Consider the following 27,737-nt stretch of genomic DNA (forward strand, 5'->3'; position numbering starts at 1 on the left):
GAGAAGCCAATTGTCCAGATAAGTAAACAGACATTCCCAGGAGGTGAAGATGGGCCACAAGGGGAGCCACCACTTTGGTGAAGACCCTGGGAGCGGAACAGAGACCAAACGGAAAGACACAGAACTGCCAATGACGACCTCTCGGGTAAAACAGCAGAAATTGTTGATCCGCTAGAGCCACAGGCACATGAAGATACACAGCTTGGAGATCCAGCGTAGACATCATCCAACCCGCCTGAATCAGAGGGATCACATGTTGCTGTGTCTCCATCTTGAACGGAATTTTCCGGACAAACTGGTTCAATGGCTGGAGACTGATCACAATCCGAAACCCCTGTGACTTTCGGAACAGGAAAAATGATAGAATAAGTCCCCAGACCCCACTCTGACCGAGGAACAGGCACAATTGCCTTCTTCAGAAACAGGGACTGCACATCGTCCAACAGTGACCAATGATGTGCCATGTCCAAGAGGATCGGAGTCCGCGCCCTGCCTGATGGCGGCGGAGGGGAAAGGAACTCGATCCGATACCCACGGTGGAGGACATCCAGAACCCACTGGGCGGTTGTTGATAAGACACCAAGCAGGCAAAAACAACCACAGCCTCCCACCAACCACTGGCAGACCACCAGCAAGATCTCCCCGGGGGGCAACATAGTCAGGAACGCTGAGGACCCTGTCCCGCATCCGGAGGGGTATTCTTCAGAAACTGGTGCTGGCATCCATTACCAATACCTCTTTGTCTCCAAAAGGAAGACTTCTGTAACCTCGAAGGCTGATGGAAGGACTTAGCATTGGAGAAGAATGACTCCTTATGGCGAGGTTGATGCCGAAGGAAAAAGAATGTTCTAGCTCTACCTGGAGTATGTTTGATAATAAAAATAAGACTAGCACAAAGCCCACTGTATGGGATTGGTAATGTGTGATGGTTCCATAGCCAATACAACCAGCAGAAGCACTTGTGTACAAGCATTGGGAGAACCCTGAGAATGTGCACACATACATACAAACATGCCAATTAGTCACTGTTCGTTGTCACATTCAGGACTTCTCCTGTACAGGTGAGCACCAAAAAATGAGTCAGGCAAGACCAGACAAAAAGATAGGTTTTCCTAGAAATAAGAGGGAAAAGAGACTACACAGATGAGAGGCACTGCTATGGTGAAGCAGAGCAGCTGGTAGGTGTGGAAAGCCTGACCCTACTTTGGGGCTGCATGCTCAACAGCATGTTAACAGACAACAGTTCATGCAGTCAAACTGGGCCATCCACTGTGGATCTGCGCACTTAGCTGCGAACATGGGTTACACAGGCAAGACCCCCCTGCGACATGTCAGGTCATTACCTTCTGGAAGATTGAAGGTGGGATGCATAATCTAACCTGTTTGCATTGTGTGCCACTTTGTGGGGTCCACTGTTGTCCCAGGACTGAGATGCTCATGATGCCACCTGACCTAAAACTGATTATTCCTCAAGTCACACACTCAAAGCATTAACCAAACATTAGCAACCAGCAGAGTGACAAAAAAGGCCACGAGTTACAACTTTGCACTTTGAAGGAGAGACCGCATGTGTACCTGAAGTTATTGAACAACATGCATAACCTGCTCACCCCAAAACACAATTCCAGAGGGGTCAGCCTGCTTCTCTCGTAATACTCTGCTCATCAATTAAATGCTGTGTCTCCTACTGATTCTGAGCAGTAGAGAGATCTGTGAGCTAGCCAAATGAATGTGCACTAGTACAAAACCAGTGAGCAAGCAAGAGAATTGGGCAGGAGAGCCTGCGGATGGAGAAAGGGCTAAAACACATTCCCCTTTTGTACAGTAATGTGATTGTTTGCCCAGTCTTTCAAGAGGTAGTAATCCCTCACACAAAGTGTGGCATTGACTGTTCATTGCTCATGAAGTTTATGCTGAAATCCCCTGTGTGGAAGTGGATGGGAGCATATGGAGGAAAACATCCACGATATGCTTGCTTTAACTGGCACAGGGTAAGGTCAGTCTGGGGTTTTTGTTCTATGTACTAGTTCACAGAATCAAAGGATAATTTTCTAGTGTCTGGTTCTCATAGTGTGAAATTGAAAAGCCTTGGAATTGCTCATGGACGTGGGCCTAAAGGCTAGCATGTGGGCAACCTGGTAGATTTCACCAGACTACACATACTTCCAACATTTCCAATGATCACAAGTTTGGGCTAGTTGTGGAAAGCAGGCAAGACATTAAATATTGTGATAAAGCATACGTGACCGGATATAAAGAATGAACCAGGTACAGTACTGTGAAAACACATCACTCGAGCATAGTGCACCACTGGAATCTGAAGTCGAAAGATCTATAAAGTAAATCAACCTCCAGATAGGCATGCTAAAAATATAGTCCAAACAACATAGCCTAAGCCATACACGAAGACGCGCAGAGAATATGATAACTTATAGCAGAAAGAAGGAAGGGGCATCATGCACCTCTCAAAACTTTACTTCTCGTGAATCACAACCCCTGCACACACTTTATAGTGGTAATAAATAGCATATCACACTTCAAATGTGCCTGTATATCGTTTATCACCCTTGGAGACAGTCTTTGGTCAGTCCAACTACTGGCATTACCTAGATGAAACTGTGCAGCAGCTCGGTTAGTGTAGAGTATGGCATTGAGGTCCTCGTTGCTGCTCTTCTTCTTTAAACCCTCTGTATACGAGAGAATGGCTTTCTTGTAATTCTTTTCTTTAAAGTATTCGTTGCCCTCATCTTTGTAGCTCTTTGCTTGTTCTGTAGAAAAAACAACAACATGTTAATAGGGAAATAAGTTAATGAGGAAATAGACAATACATTTTAAAAGTGAAAATGAATCCAACACACTTTTATAACATAAATGTGCTGCCTTTACACTGGTGTGAACAATGGTGATCTACAACTTTGTACTCGAGCGCAGCTCTGCAAGTACCTCGCATTAGGGGTGAAACCAGGGTTCTTAAAAGCAGGTGCTGAGACGGGTCCGTATCGGGCTCTCCATTTCTGCCCTCACCCTCAGGTTGGAAAAGAAAATCTTAACTCTGCAGCAGTGCCACTGCTCAAAGACTTTGATGTAACTTTGAAGAGACTCGTTATAGTTCTTTCACAGTGTCATCATTTCAGAACTGAAGCATTTTCAATATTGTATACAAAAAAGACATAATTGTTCCCTATTTATTATATGCAACTAACAGCCAATGACATCAGGGAGAGGATGTGGTCTGACGGATAGACTGCCGACTTTGGAGCTGGGAAACCAAGGTTGGAACCTCGGGGTCACGTCCACATCCTGTGATTCTGGGCAAATCACTTAATCTCCCAGTGCGTAACAAAAAAATGAATGTGTCCTTGTGTTAGGGTGATCAACCGTCCGTAAATTACACGGACTGCCCGTTATTTGGGCCCCTTGTCCGTTGTCCGTGAGCATTTCTTTCACGGACACCTTTTGTCCATAATTTTGGGGATGGCAGCAGGATGTGCCAGCTCGCACTTCTGAGGCAGCAGCAGCAGCCCCTCCCCAACCTCGCTCAGTCTTGGGCCCATTGTCATTCTGATCTGGCTGATTATCACCTAAAGAATGACAATGGGCCAAAGGTGTAGGGAAGCACGGGGATTGAGGGGGGGGTGGGCGTGGGGAGGGTGTCAGAAAAATGTTTCATGGCCCTTCCTTTGATCTGTGATTCGCAGATCAGCACAGGGCAGAGTAAAAAAACAAGTAAATAAGGCTAGAATAATCACTGTAACGCAGCATGAGTGTGTGGGAGGTGGTGTTGGGGGGGGGGGGGGCGCAGGGGGTACCCAAGTAGCCAAAAGCAGTGACAGAAAGAAAATTATGATAATAGTAAATAAAACGAGTTATAGACAACGCCAGCAGAGGCAGTAGCTGCTTTGCCTGCCGCTACTACAGAAATCAAAATTTCAGAGGCTCCAACCCAACTACTAAGAATTCAGACCACAATTCTACCTCCAAAGAGGCAGATGATTCCATAGTCGTGGGCCAAGAACTCACAAAGGTGCAAACCAAGCAGGTAATTCATCCTTCTAGTCTATATATTGTAGGGGTTTCGTTTAAAATTTTCCTCAACAAATGGTAAACAATTACAACAGATCCTTGGGTGTTAATCACAATCAAAAGTATTCTACACAGATTTACGTAATTCCTTGTAAACATCCTCACCCTGCCCCATCAACATTTTCCAACTAAATGACTTCCCTGGTCTTCGACGGAATATTACCACTTTTACACAAACAGGCAATCCAGGAAACTCTTCTTCATCCTTTGGGCTTCCTCAGCTCTTTATTCATTCTTCAGAAGAAAAACAAGAAAATTAGACCGGTCATAAATCTAAGAGATTTCAAATAGTTTGTCGTATTTCATCTTTTCTAAATGAAAACTATTTATCTCAGAGATTTGTATCTAACAATACCCATTCACTAAGATTTCAGGAAGTATCTTCAATTTGAGCGGCAAGGGAAAATATATCAGTTTTCCTCTCTCCCTTTTGGCCCATCTTCAGCACTTGGTGCTTCACAAAGATCATGAAACCGGTAATTACCCATCTCAGATTTTATGATATCAGGTTAAGTATCTATCTAGACGACATTCTTTGCATGGGCCAGAATTTCCAGTCCCTTCAGTCTTAACTTCAGACCACTTGTTCTGTTCTACAAGATCCGGGCTTAATCAACAAGGAAAATCCTAATTCCCTCCAAACAAATAGAATTTTTGGGGTGCTTGCGCAATTTGAAGTGTGTGACTCTCCAATTACCCCTATCCAAAGTCAATTAAATAAAAACTGAAATTGCCTATACTCTTCATAACATAATGTGCATTTGTAAAGCGCACGTTCACCCAGACGGGTATTTTGGCGCTGAATAACAGTGGTTTATTGTTACCCAATTCAACTGTACTCATTTTATCGACCTCAGAAGCATGAAAGGCTGAGTGGACCCGCCAAGATTTCAACCTGTGACAATGAGGTTGAGCACAGGCCCCTACAGTGGACGTATTAGTCCACGAAGTCACCTGACCCGGCATGATGTCTTTCATTTCTCTCAGAGCTCATGCAAGGATTGATTATACGTGTTCTATCCTTGTCAATTCAGGCCATCCTTCCGGGACCTCTTCACTATAGTGCATGCAAAAGGTTAAAAATTCACCATCTTCGCAAAAGCCTAGCCTATTCGAACGTCATAAGTTAAGATCACAAATCTTGGTTGGAACGTCAATGGTTTTTAGACTATTTAGATGCCTGGAACAATAGGACTATTTTTGCTCCGCCTCCAGATCTTGTCTTCAAATCAGATGCAAGCCTGACAGACTGTGGCACCCACTGTGGTCAGATCTCAACTGGAGGTACATGGTCTTTTCGGGATTCAAAATTGCATATAAACTGTCTAGAGAGGCTTGCATGCTTCTTTGCAATCCAAAGTTTGGCAAAACACAGGGTAAAATGCTCAATTCTTCTGCACATGGACAATCTCACAGTGCCAAAATAGATCAACCACCTTGGGGGTACAAAGTCCAAGCCTCCCGCAGAATTGGCAAAACGTTTTTGGGAGTTTTGTCTCAATCACAAGACATCTGTTTGAGCGCATTATTTTCCGGGTGTTCTTAATTCAGTTGCAGATTGGCATTCACCGTATCTACATAATTCACGTGATTGGAGACTTCATCCCCCTATTTTTTTTGTTTTGCCACAAATGGGGTCCTTTTCAGATAGCCTTTTTCCTTCCAGACTCAATTCTCAGCTTCTGCAGTTTTTCACATGGAGACCAGATCCGTTAGCTCTTGAAACGGATGCTTTTCTTCAAGACTGGCCTCAAGGGGTCAATTATGCTCTCCTTATGATCAACACGGTGTTAGGCCAAGTCAGACGACAAAAAGCAACTGTAGTCTTAGTAGCTCCCTTTTGGCAAGCACAGATATGGTACCCTTCCCTTCTGGAACTCGCAACAGACTACCCAGTTCTGTTGCCTTCCTTTCCCCAATCTCCTCCTAGACCTACAAGAGTGTAGGCACAGTCTTGAGCTGGACAACACTCGCTCTCTCTTTCAGTCTGGAAAGTAACGGGTCTTCTCAATCTAATCAAGGCATTTCATCAGGAGCTGCAGAATGTACCAAGAAATCCTGGGCTCCAGTTACTAACAAGGCCTACAAGTCAGCCTGGTCTGCTTGGTCAAGCTGGTGTGTGGGAAAATCTGTTGCTCCCTTTTCAGCAGATATCATCCTAATTGTGAATTTCTTAGCATCACTAGCCAGTGAAGGCAAAACCTATTGCACAATCTGTATCATTCAGTAATTTCAGCGAACCATCTCAACATCAGCGGAAAACCAATGAGAGAACTTGCTCTTGTTTGTCGCCTTTTAAAAGGAGTAAGATTTTCTAATCTTCCTCTTCGTAAATTCTGTCGTTTGTGCGATGTGAATTTGGTCTTACAAATGTTTATTTTTTGGCCAGATGTTTCTCTTTTCCTCAAAATGCTTTCTGGTAAGTTAACAAGGTTATTTTATTTAAATTCCTTTAAGCGACTTTCTGATGTGAATGCTTTGGATATTCCCTCACAATTTTTCAATCCTACAAGTGTTGTTTTTAACATAAGAAAACACACAAAGTAATATTTAACTACAGTGCCTTACCCTTACTTTTCAAATCAGCCTAAATTGTGTGTGGTAGTTGTTTAAAAACCACAAACAAAACCATCTCAGAACGTCCTCAGATACTCAGCTCCTTAAATCCATAAAGAAACCTCACAAACCTGTTTCTTCCCAGACTCTTGCCCGTTAGGTTAGATGGGTTATGTCTTTGGCAGTGATAGACACATCCATTTTTGGTGCTCACCCTTCCTGAGGCGCCAAGGCATCCAAAGCCTTGGGTTCTAGTCAGGAGGACATTCTGAAATTGACTGATTTGTCAAAACTTTTCTTAACTTTTATTGCAAACCTGTACATACTACTTCTTCTGTTGTAATAAATAAGCTTTGAAGAAGCATAATAGGAGCCTCCGGTCTTGTCATAAAATGTTGATTTTCCTAGTAAATATGGAGGAAAGTCTTAATTTTATTAAAAACACAGAGGTGAGTATTATCCAGGCGCTACAGTTCTATTGATCATGTTGTTTTTCCCATCCTTCAACATCCTCTTCCACATAAGATTTGTACGCATTTTCCCAACATCAATTAATCAACTTCCTCATAATCACGATCTCCATACGAACGTGCATTTGCCCATTTCCAGTTTCAGATTTTTGGAAGGAATTGATTACTTATAGTTAGCTATTACCAAAGTGTTTCTCATTTTACCTATTTTTAATACATCTTCATGACTTCTCGCTCAAGAAAGGATACTGTTTGCACTGAAAACAGTTAATATAGGAGTTCTATGGGCCTGATTAATCAATGTTGGTTATAATGTCTTATTCCCATTGGCTTCTTGTTCCCAAAGCCTTATGGGATTTGTAGTTTATTCAAAGTTCTTGAATGCTGCTGTTTAAATAAAGCAAGATTATAGAAGCATAATATTCACTTCCGTGTCTTTAATAAAATTAAGACTTTCCTTCATGTTTACTAGGAAGATCTACATTATAAATCAACCAATTAACCCGCCACACACTTTGAATTCCTTGTTCATCAATCAAACACATAAATTCCCTTAACTTCTTAATTCCTTACCTCACGTCGCTCTTCCTCATTGCCTCAAACATACAATTACAAACTGCGAGTCTACAATAGTGCCACACCTTCCCATTGCCAAGTTTGGCAGCACTGGTGAATACCTCCACAACTTCTAGTGGATATGAAAACACATTCTCTCCCTTACTGGGCTTTTTTATTTTAACCCTAACCCAATAACCTGAATTGAAAGCATATTCCTTCACTCCCTTCCTTTCATCAAATCTCTTCTTTTACTTAAAGTGTGCCTCCAAAATATTATTAATCCATCCTCGTCCCCAACTATGTTGTGAAGAATCTCACACGAAATAGTAAGTAACAGGTACGTTTATTGTACTCTCAGTGCTGAACTGCCACCACTCGGCCAAGTAGTAGTAACTTACCATTTCATATACAAACAATCTCAACAGAACGAATATGTATCAAACAATACAGAGAGAGGAGCGCAAGTCTAGTCACACGCTCAACATTCTAAATTAAATACTCAACATAATACCCTCCCTTAGAATTTTGTGATACTTTCCTTAGTTACCAAGATTCTTACAGCGATTTCTCGTTGTCATTAGAGTGAACAGGGGTGGCTACCTGGCTTGCTGTGAGGTACAGACACTTTAAACAGGTTTCTTCAATGGGAAGCAGTTGAAAGCAAGGAAATGTCTGTGACAGACAACAAGAGAACGTCCCTTAGTGGTTACAACTCATCACATATCTTAGAGATTCACCTAGGAGTTTGGTTGATTGAGTGCAGATTGTTGAGGGTTGGGTGAGAGAGAGAGGGAGGGATTGGGACTGGCTAACCTTTAAAGGTTTATTATACATGGCAGGGCCGAGGGAGAGGGGCATTCAACTCCAGGAGCATTCCACTTCATACTGGAGCAACAACCGGATTTTGGAGATCTTAACAAGGCCAAACGGCTATTTGTGCACTCTCGCTCAAAATATCTCAGGGAATTACTGAAGAAGAAACCACATTAAACAAGCAGTGTCACAGGGGAATGTGCAAATGCTTTAACTGCAGTCATTGCAGCAATGTCATTACAGGAAATGTGTATAAACATCCCTATTCAGGCAAGAAGATCAAACTCAATCATTTATCAGATTGCAATTCTGATACAGTTATTTCGCCATTAAGTGCCCATGCGAGCTCACTTATGGGAGGAGAACATCACGCAAAATTAAGATCCGGATAACTGAACACTAAAGTATGATAAGGATGATGAACAGGAATTCATGTGGCACACTGGTTAGATATGAAACTCAACATACCTCAACTTTGTTTCACAATTTTAGAGAAATTAACTCCCACACCGGAGAGATACACACACAAACTGTTAGCCCAAAGAGAAACCTTCTGGATCAGGTATCTAGACACGCTATTGCCAAAGGCCCTCAGTGATAAAATAGAAATTATGTGTTTTTTGTAACATGAAGGGTATCTTCAGAAGTAGCAACCCTGGTAGCACTTTAAAATATGTGTATGCAAACCTTGAAAATATGTAAATTATATGTATTATTATGATATGTAATTTAGAAATGACTCCAACACACAATACATTCTTACTTCTTTTACTCGGGAGAAGTGAACCTCCATTGCAAAAGTTAACAACAAGCACTCATAAGCCACCTTTTCCTTTTCTTATCAGTTCACATGTTTTCACCAACATCATTGAATAATTTTATTTTATAAATGTTTTTCTAAGTTATGCCTGATATGGTCTTTACGTTTGTTCGGGTGTAGTTCTCCTGAAGTGGTAGAATCTTTTTTCATGGGTTGCCAGGTTGAGTCTTTTTTCATACTCCATTACAGAGTGTGTATTTTTTATGTTCCGGAAGGGCATAGACACCATAGCGTGCCAGGAACAGTGCATGGTCCATGCCGGGTGAACTTCGCATCTACACAATGGGAGCACAAGGTAGTGTTTAAAAAGTTCTGCAGTGTTTTTATGTGTACGCTTGTCACAGTGGTGAGGAAAGAACAGGAAAAGTGGAACAATTGAGAAAGTTATATCCATTCCTGTACATGAAAAAAAAGAGGAAGAGGGGTCCCAGTAATTAGTGTCTTCCTCCTGGTGGCTCTGACGACACCACAGAAAGATAAAAAAAGATAGAAAAAATAGAAGCAATAAATTCCCTCAGGTCTGGGAAGTCACTGGGCCCAGATAGGCTTACCAGAGTTTTATATCGCATTTATGGGGATTTTAGCAGGGATACTAGCAGTGTTGTTTAAAAACTTGGAGGAGGAATCAGGATTCACCAACACTATGGCAGATTCATATTTGACAGATTGCAAACAGATGAGTGATCTTAGGGAACTGTTCAATGTAAACATGAATATCTTCACTAGAGTTTATCTCAAGACTAGACACATACATGCCAGATCAAGAGGACCCTGACCAATAGGGATTAATCCAATTAATATGAAACGTTTAACGACATATGAAAAACAGTCTTTACGATAGAAAAAAAGTGTCCACTGTGATACCGATAGCTTTGAATGCTGAAAAGACTTTCAATCTGGTTCTGGTGAGAGATTGAGGAGATGGATTTCAGTCAACCACTGTGCACCAACAGCATGGTAGAGTGGCAAATGGATTCAGGACAGCGCACACAATAAAACTGTCCTTTTATTGCCACGTCTGTTCCCTCTCTCCATAAAACGTTTTCTAGCCCAAATAAGAAACAACCTGGATACCATGGTATTAGGTTTGGACGAAACAGACATACAATTAGCCTATGTTTTTATGACCTGGAGGGGCCCAGATGACCAATCCTTAGGGAGAAGAGAATCAATGGAAGACTTATTTAGGGAGAGACTAGAGAGAGTCTAGGAACATGATAGCCCCTACTTCTAGGAAGTAAGCAGCAATTCTGTATCTTAAACCCCTTCAATGCTCATGCCGAGCTCAGCTCGTCATGAGGCACGGTTGAGCTGTGCTTATGACGAGCTGAGCTCGTCATGAATAAAGGGATTCAAGGAATGTTAGCACAGGAAGGGAAAACTATTAGCAGCCAAGATGTTAAGATACCACCAAGCCACCTCGTTAAGGTTACTACATGTGTGGACAATGAAAGAAACCGATAAACAAGCATTGGCAATATCAATAGGTCTGGCTTTAAATGGACGTTGTATGGTAATGTGAAGCATTACAAGTACATAGCATGGATATTTGTTTATTTGGAAGCAAAGAACTGTAAAATAGTATTGGTGTAGGTTTAAAGGTCAGATGACAGTTACACTTTTAAGCCAGACCTGCGTTGGTGACTGTCTGCCTCTCATCTGTGCTGTTACCAGAGAAAAACACAATACGTTATCTAGTTATCTAAGACACGTTAATAGCATTTCAATGCCATGTGTATGCCCCTGAAAGTTCAAGCTCAGCCAGGGAGATAAATAAAGAAAAGGCTTAAAGCTGGATGGCGGGCAAGCACTTTTTTGGGGAAGCACACAATTCCTCCCCAATCAAAACATGTACTCCTGGCACCGAGCATATGGGCAGAGCCAAAGCCTCTCTGTAGTGATGCTCACATTATTGTCTTATGACACCTGCAATGTCAAGCCAGGCCATAAAAATGTACCCACATTGAAAAGCTGTGGCTCTATAGACGCTGTGAGACCTTCTTTGGTTACCCCATTAACCCATTCTAAACGTGCATATGCCAGCACTATCACAAGCACAATGATATTGACATGGGGACCGATAGCTATCCAATTGATTTTGAAAACTTTCCCCTGTCTCCCTACTTCATCCCCTGTCTCCCAACCCCATCCCGCCCCCCACTCTCCTCCAAGACACCAATTGTAGACAATCACCAATTCACAAATTCTTGATGGGCAGTCAATTTGGACATTGAGGGCGACCTACTGCCATACTATGAAGGACATGTTTCATAAAGGGAACATTATGTTTTTTGCTTAATGTCAAAAAGAATTCCGGATCAAACAAGATTGATTAGACTACTATCAGCAAAGTCACGGGGTGCTGCACTTGTCGATCAAAGAAACACCCTAAATAACATTTGTTATGAAGTTTAACACTTCAAAGGAGGAGGGTTAAATTAAATACACATACGTTTTTGGAGGAAGGGGAGATGTACCAGTAATGGCACTGCCAAGTGCCCAGGACCATGCACTTGGTGGAGAGATAGAGGATGTTGAGTGTGAAATCTTTGGTGAGATGTTTCCTCGGGACACAGAATAGATTCTACATATAAAGCAATGCTGTAAACTTATGTTCAACTGGTACCTAACACTACAAAGACTCCGAGTCATATCTGGATGCCTCAAATGTTGAAAATGTGGGACATTTAGCTAGATTCATCAAAGTCCCGATTTGCGAGTCCTTAATAGCGATTATTAAGGAATCGCTATTAAGGACTTGCAAATCGGGATTCAGGTAGAAATCGCAAAAAACATTGCGATTCCTACAGCCTCCTTATTTGCGATTAGCAAATTGCTAATCGCAAATAAGGAATAACTCCCCATTCATTCCTATGGGCCTAAAGGCCCATAGGAATGAATGGGGAGTCAATCCTTATGTGCGATTAGCAATTTGCTAATCGCAAATAAGGATGCGATTTTCAAGGGTGCAGGGGTGTCCAAAGGCCAACCTGTAGCACCCCTGAAATGTGAATTTACACTGATGTTGTGCACACACATGTCCAAAGGACATGTGTGTGTGTAACATGCAACTTAGAAAAATGCATTTAAAAGCATTTTTCTAAGTTTTAGTTTTCGCTATTTACCACAAGGTTTGACTTTGTGGTAAATAGCCCTCCTAAATTGCGAATTCGCAATTTTTAAATGTTTCATGAATAGCATTTAAGGAATCTCTAATAGAGATTCCTTAAATGCTAATCCTCGCAAATTTGCGAATTCTTTATTAGCGATTTTTGCATTTGGGATGATGAATCCCAAATGCAAAAATTGCACTCGCAAAGGGCCAGATTCTCAGAATCTGGCCCTTTTGCGAGCGCATTTCGCTTGATGAACCTGGCTGATAATCTGTAACAATGCATAGAGGGTTGCCATGTTCAAAATTTTTTAAAAAATTGAAAGTGGTCTCTAAGGATACCCTATATCAAACACGCCATATGCCATTTACTGGGGCAGAGAGACACTAAGACAGAGACAATGACTAGCAGAGATTGAGTCTTATTTGACCCTCTACTGCTTGTTGCAAAGCAACTAACAGCATCTAATTGGAAGCGGACAGAAGCACCGACAATGCTTAAATGGAATCATTTGTGGAACTTGCAAGCTATGGCAAAACTCATTATCGGAAGCGTCAAGGGCATTTCTGGAATATCTGGTAAATATATTACTAAACCATTTGATAAAGACAGACAATACACTGATGAGACAAGTGCAGTTCAAGTTCTTAGACTTATATTGCCCTTAAGGCTTTACTAACAGAAAATCAAGAGATATGGAGTGATGTCTGCTGACAAGAGGACTTGACCTTGATGCGCCAACAGCTCTGGGGAAGTTTTAGTCAAAAAGTTAATTTTGTTGTATATGTAATCAGAGATAAAATTGAAATCGAAATTAGATTGGCTGTGGTTAGCTGTATTTACCAGATTTGTAGGAATTGTAGACATTCCTGTATACATTCCGATGCAACTTACATGATCAATAAAATCTTTAGGGCTAGAAATTATTTCAACAAAGGCATTTGTGCTTCCAATTTTGAAGTCTTCATTGGACACTGTAGCACTAAGTAACCGTAGACCTACCTTTAATGCTAAGAAGTGGAGACAGAAGTCAATGCCCAAACTTCTTCCTTCATTACCGAAAACATACTACTTGATCCAGTTCAGGCAAAATCACAGAAGTGGGATTGCTCTGGTTGCTGTCTAGGACAAACTGTTCATGATTTGGATCAGAGCACACCTGTCAGATCATTACCAGCTAAAGGCCTTTCACCCACCCATGGCATGTCACAAGACATCAGTAAGAGAGGCTTCTAGCTCTCTTACTGGCTTGTTCCTTCGCCATCGTACTGGTGAATGCTTTTTCTCCTCTTTATGTCTCAAGGTACCACACCTGTGGTCCTGAAACCTATTCTTGTATTTATCATGTGAAAGCACCATTGTGACCTGCCTTCCTCTACCAATAAAACTACCATCTCCTTCCATTCAATCCGAGACTCTAGTACGGCAACTCCCTCTACGTAGGGATAACAGTCCAACTCATGAAAAACTCCAGACGATTCAGAACACAGAGGCCAGGTTCAACCTCAACCTCCCCAGATGGACGCACATAACCCCTCACCTCAGGAAACTCCACTGGCTATCAGTCATGAAGAGATGCCAGTACAAGCTACTCGCCCAAGCATACAAGGCACTACACAACGAAGGACCTGCGCACCTCAACCAACGTGTGACCTTTCACCAGACCACCAGGAAACTCAGATCGGGATCCCTCGTCCTAACTGCAACTCTTTGCATCCGTCGGACAAACTGCAGTTGCCGCTCCTTCTCCTATCTGGCAGCCAAGACTTGGAACGACCTCCCCCTGCACCTCAGAGTCTCACCATTGCTCCAGCAATTTAGGAAGGATCTCAAGACATGGATGTTCAACCAACAGAGGAAGAGGCGCCTGTTCAGTTCTGTCACAATACTGCAATTGTATCCTAGTTACAACAGTGTAGCAGGCACCAGGTCTTGGAAGAGGTCTTGTAGCAATTCCAAAATTGAATTGAAAGTTTTGCTCTCGTATTTGTCACAATCTTATCCTTTTGCGAAAGAAGGTAACTTTTGCAATGTTTCTCAGTTGCTTGAGACTCCATCCCCTAAGTTATGCTCCCTTTCCATCACAGGGAAGATGCTTCACAGTTGGGCTACAGGGCAAGTGTGAGATGCTTCACCTTTCTAGATCCAAGCCGGTTGCTCAGCCATCACCTTGGGACAAGGGCAGCTTAGTTTTTGTTTAGCAGTGTCTTGCTTTTCTATTTAAAATTATGCTATCTGTCATGTCTTTTTCAGCCCTCCACAGAAACCCTTACTCAGTTCTTCTGTATTCCTCCTTCTGGCTCTTCACTTTTTTAACATTTTAGGTCCTGTTTTCTATGACTATTGTGCAGACCGGAAGGGAAAAAACATTCAAGGCAACATTTTATGTGCTTAGTGTATGAGGGTTTCACCCTCACTCCCATTAGGGCTGCCAGTACGCCTCTCTGTGCGCAGCTGCTCAGTCCTCGGCAGTGGTTGAGTCACTGTCCTCTCTATTTTCATGGCTTATACCCAAGACTACTGCAGATTACAGGATCAGGAGTGGCATGCGAGCCTCCCACATAAAGCTCTTCCCCTTGTTGCACCAACTTGAATTCAGCACAATTGTTATCTTGGTTGTGGCATGTATCAGCATGTTTCATGCAGCTCCCCTCTTTCCCTATTCTCCAAACCAGCAGCTCTTATTGGATGGATGCAGCATCTTAATTTTTATAAATAAAGGGCAATTTCTTCTTCACTTAATATTTCAGGAACCTTTTAAAAGATATACTCCAAACCACACCGAATTACAAGTTGAACCAAGCACTGTGATGTTTGATGTAAATGTGTTGATTAGGAGTAGTTTTTGTTGTGCACATGCGCAAATATTCCTCTGGGAATTTGGACTGGGAAACACATTTTGGGCCAACGCTACGATTGATTGTCCCCTTAACCAATCTTCATGAAATGTGGAAAATGTCTGAGGTGAACAAACGTGTTATTTAAAGTTTTGTCGAAGAGGATTAAAGTTATTAAGTAAAACAATTTTCAAATGGGCTAACTAATTAAGCCTTAAGTACAGAGTTACTGTTATTTATCAATTCTGATATATACACACACACACACAACTTACAATCCTAGCTGGGTATTACTAAGAAGCAAGCAGCTTCATTACTGCTGCCACAAATGACTCCTGGGTCAAAGGTGAAATAAACACACAAATTTACATAACATCCAAATATCGGAGGTAGCATGGTTACAGCACACCCACACATAGAGTATAGGTCCTGTTATTCAGATTAGAGGGTTAGAACATTCATTTGGAAAGAACAAGTTCACCTCTTCATTCAAACACTTGGTTTTGGTATTAGCAGAAAGACAGAAAGACATGACCTGAAGCTCCCATAATGGTCTCACCTGATTTAGGTAGGTGGGAGGCAAAAAAAGTTTACACACCCTTTACTTGTATTTGTGTTTCTGTAACCTGCTTTAGCCACACTTCTTGCTCATGCTAACAACGCCCACAGTAAGTGTCAAATATCTGACACTGAGGCAACCTTACATTTTTGGTTCTTTAGGTGAAAATATTTTGGAAGCTTGATTAGCTGAAAACTGTTCCAATTTTTTTATTGCTAGTGAAGGTCATCCTCCTGTTCTAATGATCTCAACTAAGCAAATACTTGCATTATTCATGTGAAATCTTCCGACGTGGCCGAAATCCAGAAACGTGTAGTAGAGAAATGCAAGTATGTATGTAGCTTAATGTCATCTATCATTTCCAGGGTAGTACCCGGCTGACTGAGTGCGAATCACCGACTAATTATTTTTCCTGGTCAATAAACCCTTTCAAATCCTGTTGCGCTGCTCAAGATAATTACATAGACAGGACAAGCATTTGCAATGCAATAGGTCTCGCATTTACATGAGTTTGAGCTATTGGCATTGTAAATGACAATGCCTTTTATTTATGTTTTGGTTTTTAGAACCTAAGTCTAAGGCATTGTCATTTACAATGCCAATAGGTTATTCTCTTGCTAATGCGAGACCTATTGTGCTGCGGGGTGGGGAGAAATAAATCGATGCTGCTTTAGATGCACTCTAGGCGTTGGAAACGGATAATACTACAAACTCTTTCCGGGCAGAGTCGACGTCATGTGAAGCAATAGAGAGAGGGAGTAATAAAAGCATCACCTCTATGGAAAAGAGTAAAGATGAGCACGATAAGAAAAGCATACGAGAGACAGAAGCACACAAGGGAGCAACAGAGAGCGGGGGCAGGTATTTAGCAGGGTGAGAGGCACACGAGCCACAAGAAAGAAAAACTGGAACACACACGCCTTCTCATGCAGTGCTCAGCGAAAAATAGTTCCCTGAAAGCGAGCAGTGGAAGGCTGTAAATCAGCTAATCAAAAGGATGGTGAAGAGGTCAAGCAGCAGGGGAGAGGCAAAGAAGAGGAAGGCAACCCGTTAAATAAGAAGCAGAAAATGAGTGTCCATGAAGTCAACCAATGTTCAGGAATGAATAGGATCTAAGCCCGTTGTAAATTGTCGGTAAGCCCACAACAGCTTTTTTTGCACCCAGCCTGGTAGGAGAAACCTCTGAAAAGTAGTGCACAAAGTTAGGAATTCCAACCGCTCAGAAACAGAGAACCCAGAAGGAGAACACTGACCCACATAGGGAGGATGCACAGGAATATTCGACGGGATGAAGCAGTCATCTGAGCCTACCCACCCTCACCTTCCAAACTCCCATAAGATGGATCAAATTAGTCATGGTGTGACCCTCGGTCCACAACATAAAGTAGGATTACAAGGGGGCAAAAACATGGAAGTTTGCAATACATTAAGTGAGAGCCACTTAGCTATTAAGTGTCACAAATTGAGCTATTCCTGCAATGGATTCCAGCTGCGAATGAGAATGTACCCATCACTGTGCCATAATTTCCCTCCACTGAATGAACATGTTCGTCAGACTGGTCAGGTCCATGACAGGCCCTGCTCTCTTCTACCCCAACCTTCTCACTGCACTCTGCCAGTCTGTAATCCCAAGCTTCTTCCCAACTGCCTTAGATGTGCGGGTATGCACAAAAGCATCAATCACCTTCCAGTGGGGTAGGAGACAGCTCCGGCAAGCACATGCTTCAACTACCTGGACAGTGCACAAAGAAGTGATCCCACCACGGAGCAGTGACAGGAGAACTGAAGGGCGGTTTTCATGCTTACTCGTGTTTAGCCTGCAACAGCTCAATAAAATGAAGACATACGATGGACGAGGTCAAACAGGGAGGAGATGTGAAACAAAAGTCTAACTTGATAGCAAAGAGATAGAAACAACCAGCAGCATTCTACAAGGAGCATGGAAGATGCAGACTACTGCTGAATTGTGAACTTTTGAGGCACTATGCATGGAGTTACAGTGTAAACTATCTGTCAAAGCAATTGTTTCTACTCGGGGGACGCTCAGTATTTATGGTAGATCTGCTGAATATGGAATGGACGTGAACTTCAGTGTGAGATGAGGACGTGCACAGAGGAAGCCAGGGTTTGGACAGGGGCTATATTGGGGTCGCTGGCATGAAAGAGTACTACTGAAGCAGTCTGGAGAGCTGTAAAGCCAGCAGGAACAGATCCATTAAGCACAGCTGATGACCTGAGCTCTGGGTGCCAACCCACGGCGGCACGTTGCTCTATTTATAGCACCAGTTCTTGCAGAAGCAACGAGAGGCGCATGCACAGTAGACGCACGTCGGCTCGGTGTGCCGCTGCCAGGTCTGGTTGCGCCGAGGCGGGGTCCAGATACTCCATTCGGTAAGGGGCGGGACTAGCAGGGAGCTCTGGTGACGAGCCAGCGATGAGGGGTGCTCAGCCAATGGCATGCTAGCAGGGCGGAGCCCCGGAGGCTGCCGAAGGGCAGGGGCTACGGGACTGCATGGGATACCAAATACTGCTCGGGCTCCGACTCCTGCGCCGCTGCTGTCCTGCTCCGCCCATGCACCGTTGCCGTCGCTCCCGCAGGCCGGCCCCGCAGGACCCGCAGAAGGTTAGCAGGCTGGAAGTTGTCAGCCTGTCCCTGCTCAGGAGCCCCTGGCCGCGCTGCCCCCGCCTGCCCATCGGGAGCAGAGGACCGGCGCTTCAGGAATGATTGTCCCCAACAGCAGCTACCCGATGAGGAGCGGCTATCGGAAGCAGGTGAGAGGGAGGCCCCGCGGGGGCCCGTGCAGGAGCGGGCTCTGGAATCCAATCTCGATCACTCCCATAGACGCAGACTCCACCCTCCCTCGGCGCGTCTGTCTGTTTGTCTGTCTGTCTGTCTGTCTGTCTTTCCCTGCGTGTGTGTGCGTGTGTGTGTGCCTGCGTGTGTGTGCGTGCCTGCGTGTGTGTGCGTGCCTGCGTGTGTGTGCGTGCGTGCCTGCGTGTGTGTGCATGCGTGTGTGTGTGTGCGTGCGTGTGTGTGTGTGCGTGCGTGTGTCTGTGTGTGCGCGTGATTGCGAGAGGCTGACTTGCTGTGAAGGTGGGACAGGAGATGTGCATGGTGCAGGGCTGTACGTGCGCGTCCACAAGGTGAAATCACCGAGGGCTTGCGCGTGCCCATCCCCTGTCCAACATTCCCAGCAAGTGAATAACATAAGGTCTTTCGCTGGACGCAGCGCTTCGCGCTGCTAACACCAGCTCAACCTAATAAAGGCAGAATGAGACATCAAAATGCAAGCCCTGGATTACAGGCATTACAATGGTTTAAGATGTCACACATGCATTACAAACAAATAAATTATACCGGAGAGTAGTTTAGGCTAATGACTATGCCAAACATTTATTTCTTATAACTGAACCAATCGGGTCTAGTGTGCACTGCAAGAGTTTATCACCAAGAAGCATGTTGATTAGGTTTTTGGAGTGCAACAACGTTTCAGTTTCTACTCAGCGTTGAAGAATTAAGTTTGTTTTACAGTATTTGTCTGTTTTGATAAATAAAAAGAACGGAGATCACTCAGTGTGACAAGGAATCATTTTCTGCTTTGGTTCAAGCTACAGGGCTGGGGAAAATGTGTGCAGAAACTCAATCACAGACAATAATGGGGATGGATAAAAGGACCAAAAACACATATAAAAGGATCAATGAGCCAATTGATGATCAATGAAAAGAGACATCTATGAAGTGCAAACAGTAATATACACCTTAAACTCCGGAAAGAATAACAATTAGTCTTTAGAATAGTAAAATGGTGGGTTATTAGAGTATGATATTCCAGTGGGGACGTCACACAGGGGCCAAGAATACTGTTTTTGGTACTCCCACAAGAATTACATCGGATCTAAATATTCTACATCTAGGGTGGACCAGGGAAATATCAGCACTTATTTTATATACTAGGGTAACAGAGTTCCTAATCTGGAATTTGCTTGAAAAACCTTCTCTAACTGCTACAGCTGTAACAGCCCAAATGGAGAATGGAAAGACAGTGTTAACGCTGCAGTCAATCCGTGATCCTGCCTTAATAAAATGAGATGGGGAAACACAAACCATATTTCCTATTACTAATTCCCAATTATAACACATACCCAACATCACTATTAATAAAAGCAACACACTTTAAGTTGTTCGTCTGAAGAGATTTGGCATATCATGGAATTACACAGTACCTTCAGGGGATCGGTCCTCATCAAATATGATTGACTGAAGGCATGCCAAATCTGGATTCTCTTTAGGGTCAATTTCAGTAGGTGCTTTCTTCATGAATATTGGAATCTTGTCAAACTCCTATAAGTCATGGAAAGAGAACAGGGTATGAAGGTATCTTTACATTTGCAGAATGTTATTATGAGTATTAAAAGAAAACTATTTCTCAGGTAAAGACACAGAAAATACCAACACAAGAACAACTAAATGAAAATAAAAATGATGTAAAGCATTTCATGGTGATCATATTTTTAGGTCTCGCCTACGCAGCGCGCATGCGCTGCATAGGAGAGACCTAATGCCCTCGGCACCGCTTTTTCAGCAAAGAAGTGCATGCGTTGCATTGCTTGCAATGCAAACGCGTGCACGTCTGGAGATTTTCTCGCGGGAGAGCGCGGCGCCATCTGGTGGCACCATATGGTTGTAGGCTCCCGCAAGGACCTCACACATGTCCCCTCCCCTGCTGCTGTGGTGCGCGCTTGTTCTCCACTGCGGTCGGGCTGTCAGTTCCCCTGGGGTACAAGCAGGCATCCACTTCTGTCTTTTTGCTGCGATCAGCTGCCCTGATAGAAGTGGATGCCTGCTTGTGCCCCGGGGGAAATGCAGGACTGCTCATCAGCACCGAGTCTCTTGTTTAGTCATGCCACTGGGTTTGAGACTTGTGATTTCAGTCTGCAGTCTCAGCGAGGGTGGACTTTGGCCAATCTCAGGCCAGCTGCTTTGAATTAATAATTCTACCACCTCTTATTACGGTGTTGTAAAATTGAATGTAGCTCCTTAATCCCTGCTCGCCTACATCGACTAGACTACATTTTTTCAAAAGGCCTTTGTCCATGTCAGGAGGAAGTTACATCTGGGTATAGGTTGTCTGTGTGTGGAGTGTAATGGGCGTGTGTGTTACAGACATGGGCATATGGCATCAGTGTGTAGTACACAGAGAGTACATGCCCATTAAACACAAGAGCTTAGAGCACAGCCAGTGACTAAGTAGTGTAGGAAGCTCACAGAAGGAATGGGTTTTGGCCATGCTCAGTAAAAGCAAAATAACAAAGCAGCTGATACACCCTCATATAAAGCACACAGCATAAGGCCTTTAAAATAATAGGGCACTCCATTTACAGGAAACGGATTGCCTCATTGATGATGTCACTGGCTACCTACGAGTCCATTTCTTTGTTTGGCTTCTTCTGAACATAGCCTCTGAGGGCGTATTCTGTGACACGATATATGGCCATCCTCCTCTCGTTCTTGGTGTAGCCATAACCTGTCAAAAAATACTCTGGTCCGAATGTAGCCACCTTTTTAAATAGTTTTATGAATTGTCAACACATAAACAACGTACAAGCAGCACAGCTTTCTTCATGCTAAACTGGGCGATTAATTCTGCAATTCCGCAAGGCGCTATCTGTAGTGCTCTCAGTTGTGTTGCTATCAGTGGGGTTGCTGAGGGAATCATTATCCGCATCAACATCCCCTTGCCCAGTCTCAGTAGGGGCTTCTTTTCCTGCATTGGTTCTATCATTTTCTGTAGGCAAGCCTTGTTGATTGGATTTCGTGGGTCAGGTTCCATGCTTGGCACAGGGCCTTAAGTTGGGTCAACCTAAGGTTCTTGTAGGCGCCCAGGTTGAGCTCCTGGGAGGGTCCTGCTACCTCAATCATGGTATTAAAAAAGTTAGGGCCTTTTAAGGAATTACAAAAAATCTTAAGTACGCTTTCTAAAGGACCTAAAAAACTGAAATACTTTTAAATTCTAAACAGTTTGGACTGGGGGACTTAATACATGTCCCAATCAGTTATTTTAAACAATTTTGGAAAAAAAAAAATCAAAAAGGCGAAATCTTGTTTTTTTAGCTAAGGACCATTTTGAATTCCTTAGTGGTATCACCTATTAACCAAGTGGTACATCACATGTCAAGTTTTGTATACCACTGCTGTCACCAATGTAGGAAGCTAACTCTTTATACAGGTATCCCTTATAAGTGGACAAGAGCTTACTCAGGCAATCCCAATGGGCTCTCTTAGGGGGTAGTGTGGTCGAGCAGCATTAGGCTTATCAGAGAAGAGTTTTAGACATCTGTAATATACACAGTCAATAAAGGGTACACATGACTCAATAAGTAGATCAACACCAATTTATAAAAATAACACTTATCTTTATATAATATTTGGCAGCAAGATCAGGGAAGTACGTTTAGAGATAAATAATGTCATAGGTTTCGAAAAGCGACAGTGCAATTTCTGAAGCAGTAATAATATCCTATGGAGGAAGACATATACTGCATACAAGTACATCACAGCAATGTACGGGACCAATCTTCAGGACAACGCTGGCACCATTGGCCCACTTCGACTCAATCAATGCAGCTAGGGTGCAGTGGTGCTCTCCAGTGTTGGGTTTTGGAGCTCAAGAGTCCTCAAAAGTCTCTTGGGGTGCCTGCAGGTGCAGGGAAGCAGCTCTGCTACTCCACAGGATTTCCTTTGTCTTTGATGAAGGGCTGGCAGTCCTCCCAGGCTTTCGGAAGATATACAGCTTCAGGACGAGTCAACTTTCTTGTACTTGTTGAGGACAGCAGGCATGCCGGCAGGATTGACACCAAGTCAGTAGCTGCTCCACTGTTCTTGCTTTTGCAGCTCTTCAGGATCCATCTTCTTCTTTCAGGTCAGCACGATCTGACTTCCCTAAATACTAGATTTTGGTGAATATAGGGTAGTAGCCAATGGGTCCTTACCCCTGGGGTCAATAGGCCCCCTACATGACCACTTCCTGTGAGAAGTGGGCAAACTCTGACACAGAGTTCCTAATCCGATCATCACCAAGATGGCAGGCTCTCAATTTTCGTGTCCACATCAGGTTAGCCCACCTAAGGGGTGGAACTAGCAGGACGGTGAACACGCCTATTTGACTACTAATTTTCCTACCCGTCCATGCTTCAAATGAGGTCTGGACAGGGTGTGGGTGGGCATCCGCTCACCTCTGAGGAAAGCCAGATTTGCATACCAAAGGTGGTGAGCTCTTTGAAGCTCCCTGTGTGGAATGCCAATTTGCAGGTCATCCTGTTGGAGGGGGTTAAACACCACTGGGAGGCAGAAAACTTGTATGTGGTGGTAGGCTGGTCAGAACTAGTCGGCCGGTACACTAGTGGTTAGTAGGTTTTCAGAGGGTCACCTCTAAGGTGCCCTCTTGGTGAATGTATTAACAAAGCCATTGCTGGAATCAGTGTGGGTTAATTAATACAAGATGTTTGATACCAAATATATTTTGTTTCAGTGTAGCCATCATGTAGCTGTGGAACTCGTTTTTGACCAGTACCCAGCACATGTACTTAAAATGGCTTCCCTGGTCACGTGTACTACCAGTACTTGAACAGCACAGGGGCATATCTGCTCACACAGCTATGTCCACACATGTAGTGTAGTGCTCCCTGCCTCAGGGCTGCAAGGCCTGCTGTATGGGGTGACTTACCTATACTGCATGCAGTGTCTGTAGGCATGGCACACAGGACTAAGAATTCACAATTGGCTTTGCATCCGGTATCCTTAAAAGATATTGAACTTCACTTTTCTGTCATTGAGAAGAAACTCTTAGCCTGCTGGTGGGCGACAGAACGGTTTTTCAGTTATCTTTGTGAAAATGTTTTAGTCTTTAAGCAGATCGTATGCCTTTAACTTTTATTCGCAATGGTAAGAACATGAAAAGCAGTACTCTAGAGCTTGCCAGGCTTTCCACAAAACTGCTTCAGTACTAGTTCAATATAGTACATATAATTAGAGGCAGAAGTGCTATGGTGGGCTACCAATCTAGATTTCCCATTAATGATAAGCAGGAAGATGATTTTGTTAATGGGGATCAGGGATTATAAGCTTGAGAATTTTCTTGTAGCTGCTGTTGACATCAGGAATGTGTACGCTTTCACAGAGGTGGACTGGAAGAGTACTATATTTGAAGATACTGTATTTGAACAGGTAGCACATTTTGTGAAGGGGTGGTGGCATAAGGAGAAAAGCCTCGATTTGGGTCATCAACCTTTTGCAAAATTAGCTGATGTACTATCTGTAGTGGAAGGTTTGGTTTTAAGGATAGGAAAAGAAAATCCAGCTGCTAGACTCTGGTCTAGATTACAGGGAAGTGTGTATGAGGGACATTTGGGGGTCAGCCCTGACCAAGAGGAGTGATCGGTTAATGTTTTAGTGGCAGACAGAGCTTGGTGAAATGTTCAGCAACTGAGTACTCTGTTCAAGTAATGATAAGCAATTAAACTATCTACCCCTCCTTTGATGCCCATGTAGTTTCCATTAGGTATCTAGAGAAAAATTGGTATTCTCCTGCCTGGCTCCTGGTGCAGTCCTTGCACAATCAACCAGCAACGCACCCTACCTGCCACACTGCCCTGGCCTCACAACCTCCTGGCTTCTTGAAAGGCACTGGTGGGTCAGCGAAGTCCAGCACCAGTCAAGAGAAGTCCAAGGGGAACCATCCAAGGTCCTCCAACAGGTCCAATCCCCCAACTGTTCCTCAGGACACATACGGAGGCCAGCACCATTAACCTTGGAGAGACCCACTTTGATCCAGAAGGTCATAGAGTCAAAGTCCTTAGGTCCCTCCTTGCAGGACATCGGGTGGTTTTACCTTCCAACTGGGCATCCTTTCATCCTCATTGCTCCTAGGTCATACGTCTTCTGCCTCTTCCTTCTGCATGGACTTTTAAGTGAGGGAGGAGGGTTCTACAGGTTAGACACCCTTGATCAATACTAGGACGTTACATCATCATTTCACTCCTCTCCCAGCCTCCTGCACAGCATTCTGGGTCAGACCATTATGGCAACTTCAAGTTGTCTGTGGAAAGCGCTCCCCTGAAAGACTCAGCTCCACCTCGACCTGACACAGCTTCCTGATCTCTTTCCACCAAACCTTCAAGGGCGAGCATCTCCTGTGTTAGCTACAGGAGGTCTGACCCTCATCCTTTGTTCCAATGAGCCTGGGCTGTCCCAGCCTAGGTGCAGTGTGGCTAGCTAATTACTTGGTGCAGATGTCCACCCCATCCCTTCATTCACCATGCACTTGGTGAAGCACTGTTAATTGTTCTATTGTGCTGGGAGGCCTCTGATCCATCTGCTAGGGAGCAGAGCAATTCACTTGACCTAGTGGAGGGGGCCAGGGGGGGTGGGGGGGGGTACAAAGGGCTGATATCTCATCTTGAGCTGAGCCAGGAAAATATAACACATCTTAAAGTGCTATATTAAGTTTATGTGGGGTGTTAGCGGCTGTAAATTCACACTCTGGGCACATGTTTAATCCCAGGTTGGTACCACACTGAACCCTGTATGCCCATGTACTGTAAGACTGGACTTTAGGGTAGAGTTCACCTAAAATGTGTACACAGTAAAAGCACCAGAGACATCCAGTAAACACTGCAGAACAACACTATGAATACCGACTCGCATTATAAGGCCTGCCCCAGGTAAGTACCAATCGCTGAAGAGTTTCTTCTGCTACAGGATACTTGTGTGCAGATACCAAGCTGCGCTAGATGACAGTCTAACATGTGCAGCCCGCATACGCATGTGCACACACCACAGCCTCTTACTATAGCTGCCCTGCAACGGCCTTACCTTAAAAAGAGGGGATGCTGGTGGTCAGTCCAATTACTGTGAATTTACTGTGAGTGAGACTCGGATAAGGAGACTTACAGTAAAAGTCAAAAGGCCTGGTGGTCAAATGTGAAAAATCCCATGGGACTAAATAGGCAGAATCTATTTGCTATAATGACCAGGGAAGGGAGTGCTCCTTAGAGTCCTTAAAGGACTGCTATGTGGCCAGTGTTGGTGACTGCCTGACAGCCAGTCTTCCAGAGAGGAGGGGGCACCACCTGAAATCTGCACTTTCAACTTTAAGAACTGAGAATTATGCCTGAAGTGCCTAGAAGCTGTTCTTCCTACTGATAGAGGGAAGGAGTTTGACTTGCCCTGCAGGAGCACAGACTGTCCAGGAGGAGAGATGCTCAGCATATTCCAAGGACTGAGGGACATCCAGAGAAAGCTAACTACCAGAGAGCAAGCCAAGAGTGGCCAATTAGCCAGGTCAGGGCAGCATCAGCCATGGTCACAGTGTCACTCGCATTGGGATTAGTCTGCTGTGGTCACTGTGGCAGTCCGATCAGGGGTGCATCTACGGTGGTAATTACATGAGCCCTATCAGGGCTGAATCTGTCATGTTCACGGTGTCAGCCCCATCGGGATACAACTGCTTGGACACTGCGCCAGCCCAAGCGGGGGCCAGTCTGTCACGGTCACCATGCCAGCCCTATTGAGGCTGCATCTGCCACGGTCACCGCGACAGTACCGTTGGGGCAACATCTACCATGGTTATTGTGCTGATCTGATTGGGGCTGCATCTGTTGACTGAGCCAATCAGGTCTGCATCTGCCATGGTTACTGTGTTGGCCTGATCATGCCTGAAACTTCCTCATTGGCTCAGGATGGTCCTAGAGCCAACACACAGTCTGAAATTGCCATATCAACTGAGCTAAACAGAGCACTTTCATGTACAGTGAGACAGCCCAGCCCTGGCCATCCCAGCTCCCCGCACTTTCCTCGGCCCCTGCCTTCAAGTGGGCACTTGAGTCACCCAATCTACTCCAAATGAACACTGAAAAGACTAATACATCCCTAACACACCATCGGGGTAAAATCTTGAAGACATTTCAAACTAAGTTCACATTTGACTTATGGGGAGGAAATTGGGACCGCATCTGAGCAGGATTCTTTTTTTTTTTTTTTTTTTTTTTTTTAAACAGACTACTGGGCCATCAAAGGGGTCACCAGAATGCGATTAGCTCAAGTATGGGGGGGATGTAGCACCACAAGGGATAATTGTATTCTGGGTCACTACCTTAAATACTAAGTTGGACTAGGTGTTATTTACTGCATCTATGTGATTAAAAGTACCTTTCATTGTGCTTAAAAGACAAGCAGTGGGCTAGAGACTGAAGTTAGTATGTCTACTGACTGATTGTTGACTGCTGAGCTTTCAATAAATAGGCTTGCCACATTACCTCTCCAAGTAGCCTGCAAATGCTCACCCATGCTAACCTGAGAGCCAAGTGATGAAAGGGTTATACCTGATCTAGTTAACTGAGCCACAGTAGGATTTGCTCCAATACAACACTGGCTAATAACCTCAACCACCATGCTTGTAGCCCAGTAGCCCCTTTCTACCCTCTGCATCCTCACCTCCAAATTGGGTCTAACAATGCTTTATGTACTTCTTGTACTATATTTATTTTTGAGTACACGTTAAAAGCACAAAAGTGATTAAAACTAACAGCTCAATTACTCCTTGTTATCTGAGGCATTGCCTCAAAGTTTAGAGTCTCAACATATATCATAATATAAATGGTCAGGATGTGGCCTACCGGCTAGAGCGATCGACCTCAAAGCTGGGGAACCGGGTTTGAGTCTTAGCAGGGACGCAGAACATCCTGTGATTCTGGGCAAATCTCAATCACCCAGTGCCTAACAAAATAAATGAGTCAGTCTGTAACGCAACTGGTACTCATGTAAAGCGCTCTGATATCTTCGGAATAATGTCACGCTATATAAAAAAAAAGCATATTTTGTTTTACAGTTGTATACTTGGAGTCACTTTATATTTACTGGATTCAAAATTT

General features: G+C 43.8%; 1 protein-coding gene across 1 annotated transcript in view; it reads right to left on the reverse strand.

Moving 5' to 3' along the window:
* Positions 1-27,737, reverse strand: part of TTC4 (tetratricopeptide repeat domain 4) — a 166,174-nt gene that overhangs the window by 134,962 nt on the left and 3,475 nt on the right. The window contains exons 2-3 of the mRNA XM_086952633.1: positions 20,034-20,151; positions 2,607-2,768 (exon numbers count right to left, since the gene is read on the reverse strand). Of these exons, the coding sequence (XP_086808759.1) occupies positions 2,607-2,768; positions 20,034-20,151 (280 nt within the window). The remainder of the gene's footprint in view (positions 1-2,606; positions 2,769-20,033; positions 20,152-27,737) is intronic.

The sequence above is a fragment of the Lissotriton vulgaris genome, chromosome 1_1 (assembly GCF_964263255.1).
Source record: "Lissotriton vulgaris chromosome 1_1, aLisVul1.2, whole genome shotgun sequence".
NCBI classification, from domain to species: domain Eukaryota; kingdom Metazoa; phylum Chordata; class Amphibia; order Caudata; family Salamandridae; genus Lissotriton; species Lissotriton vulgaris.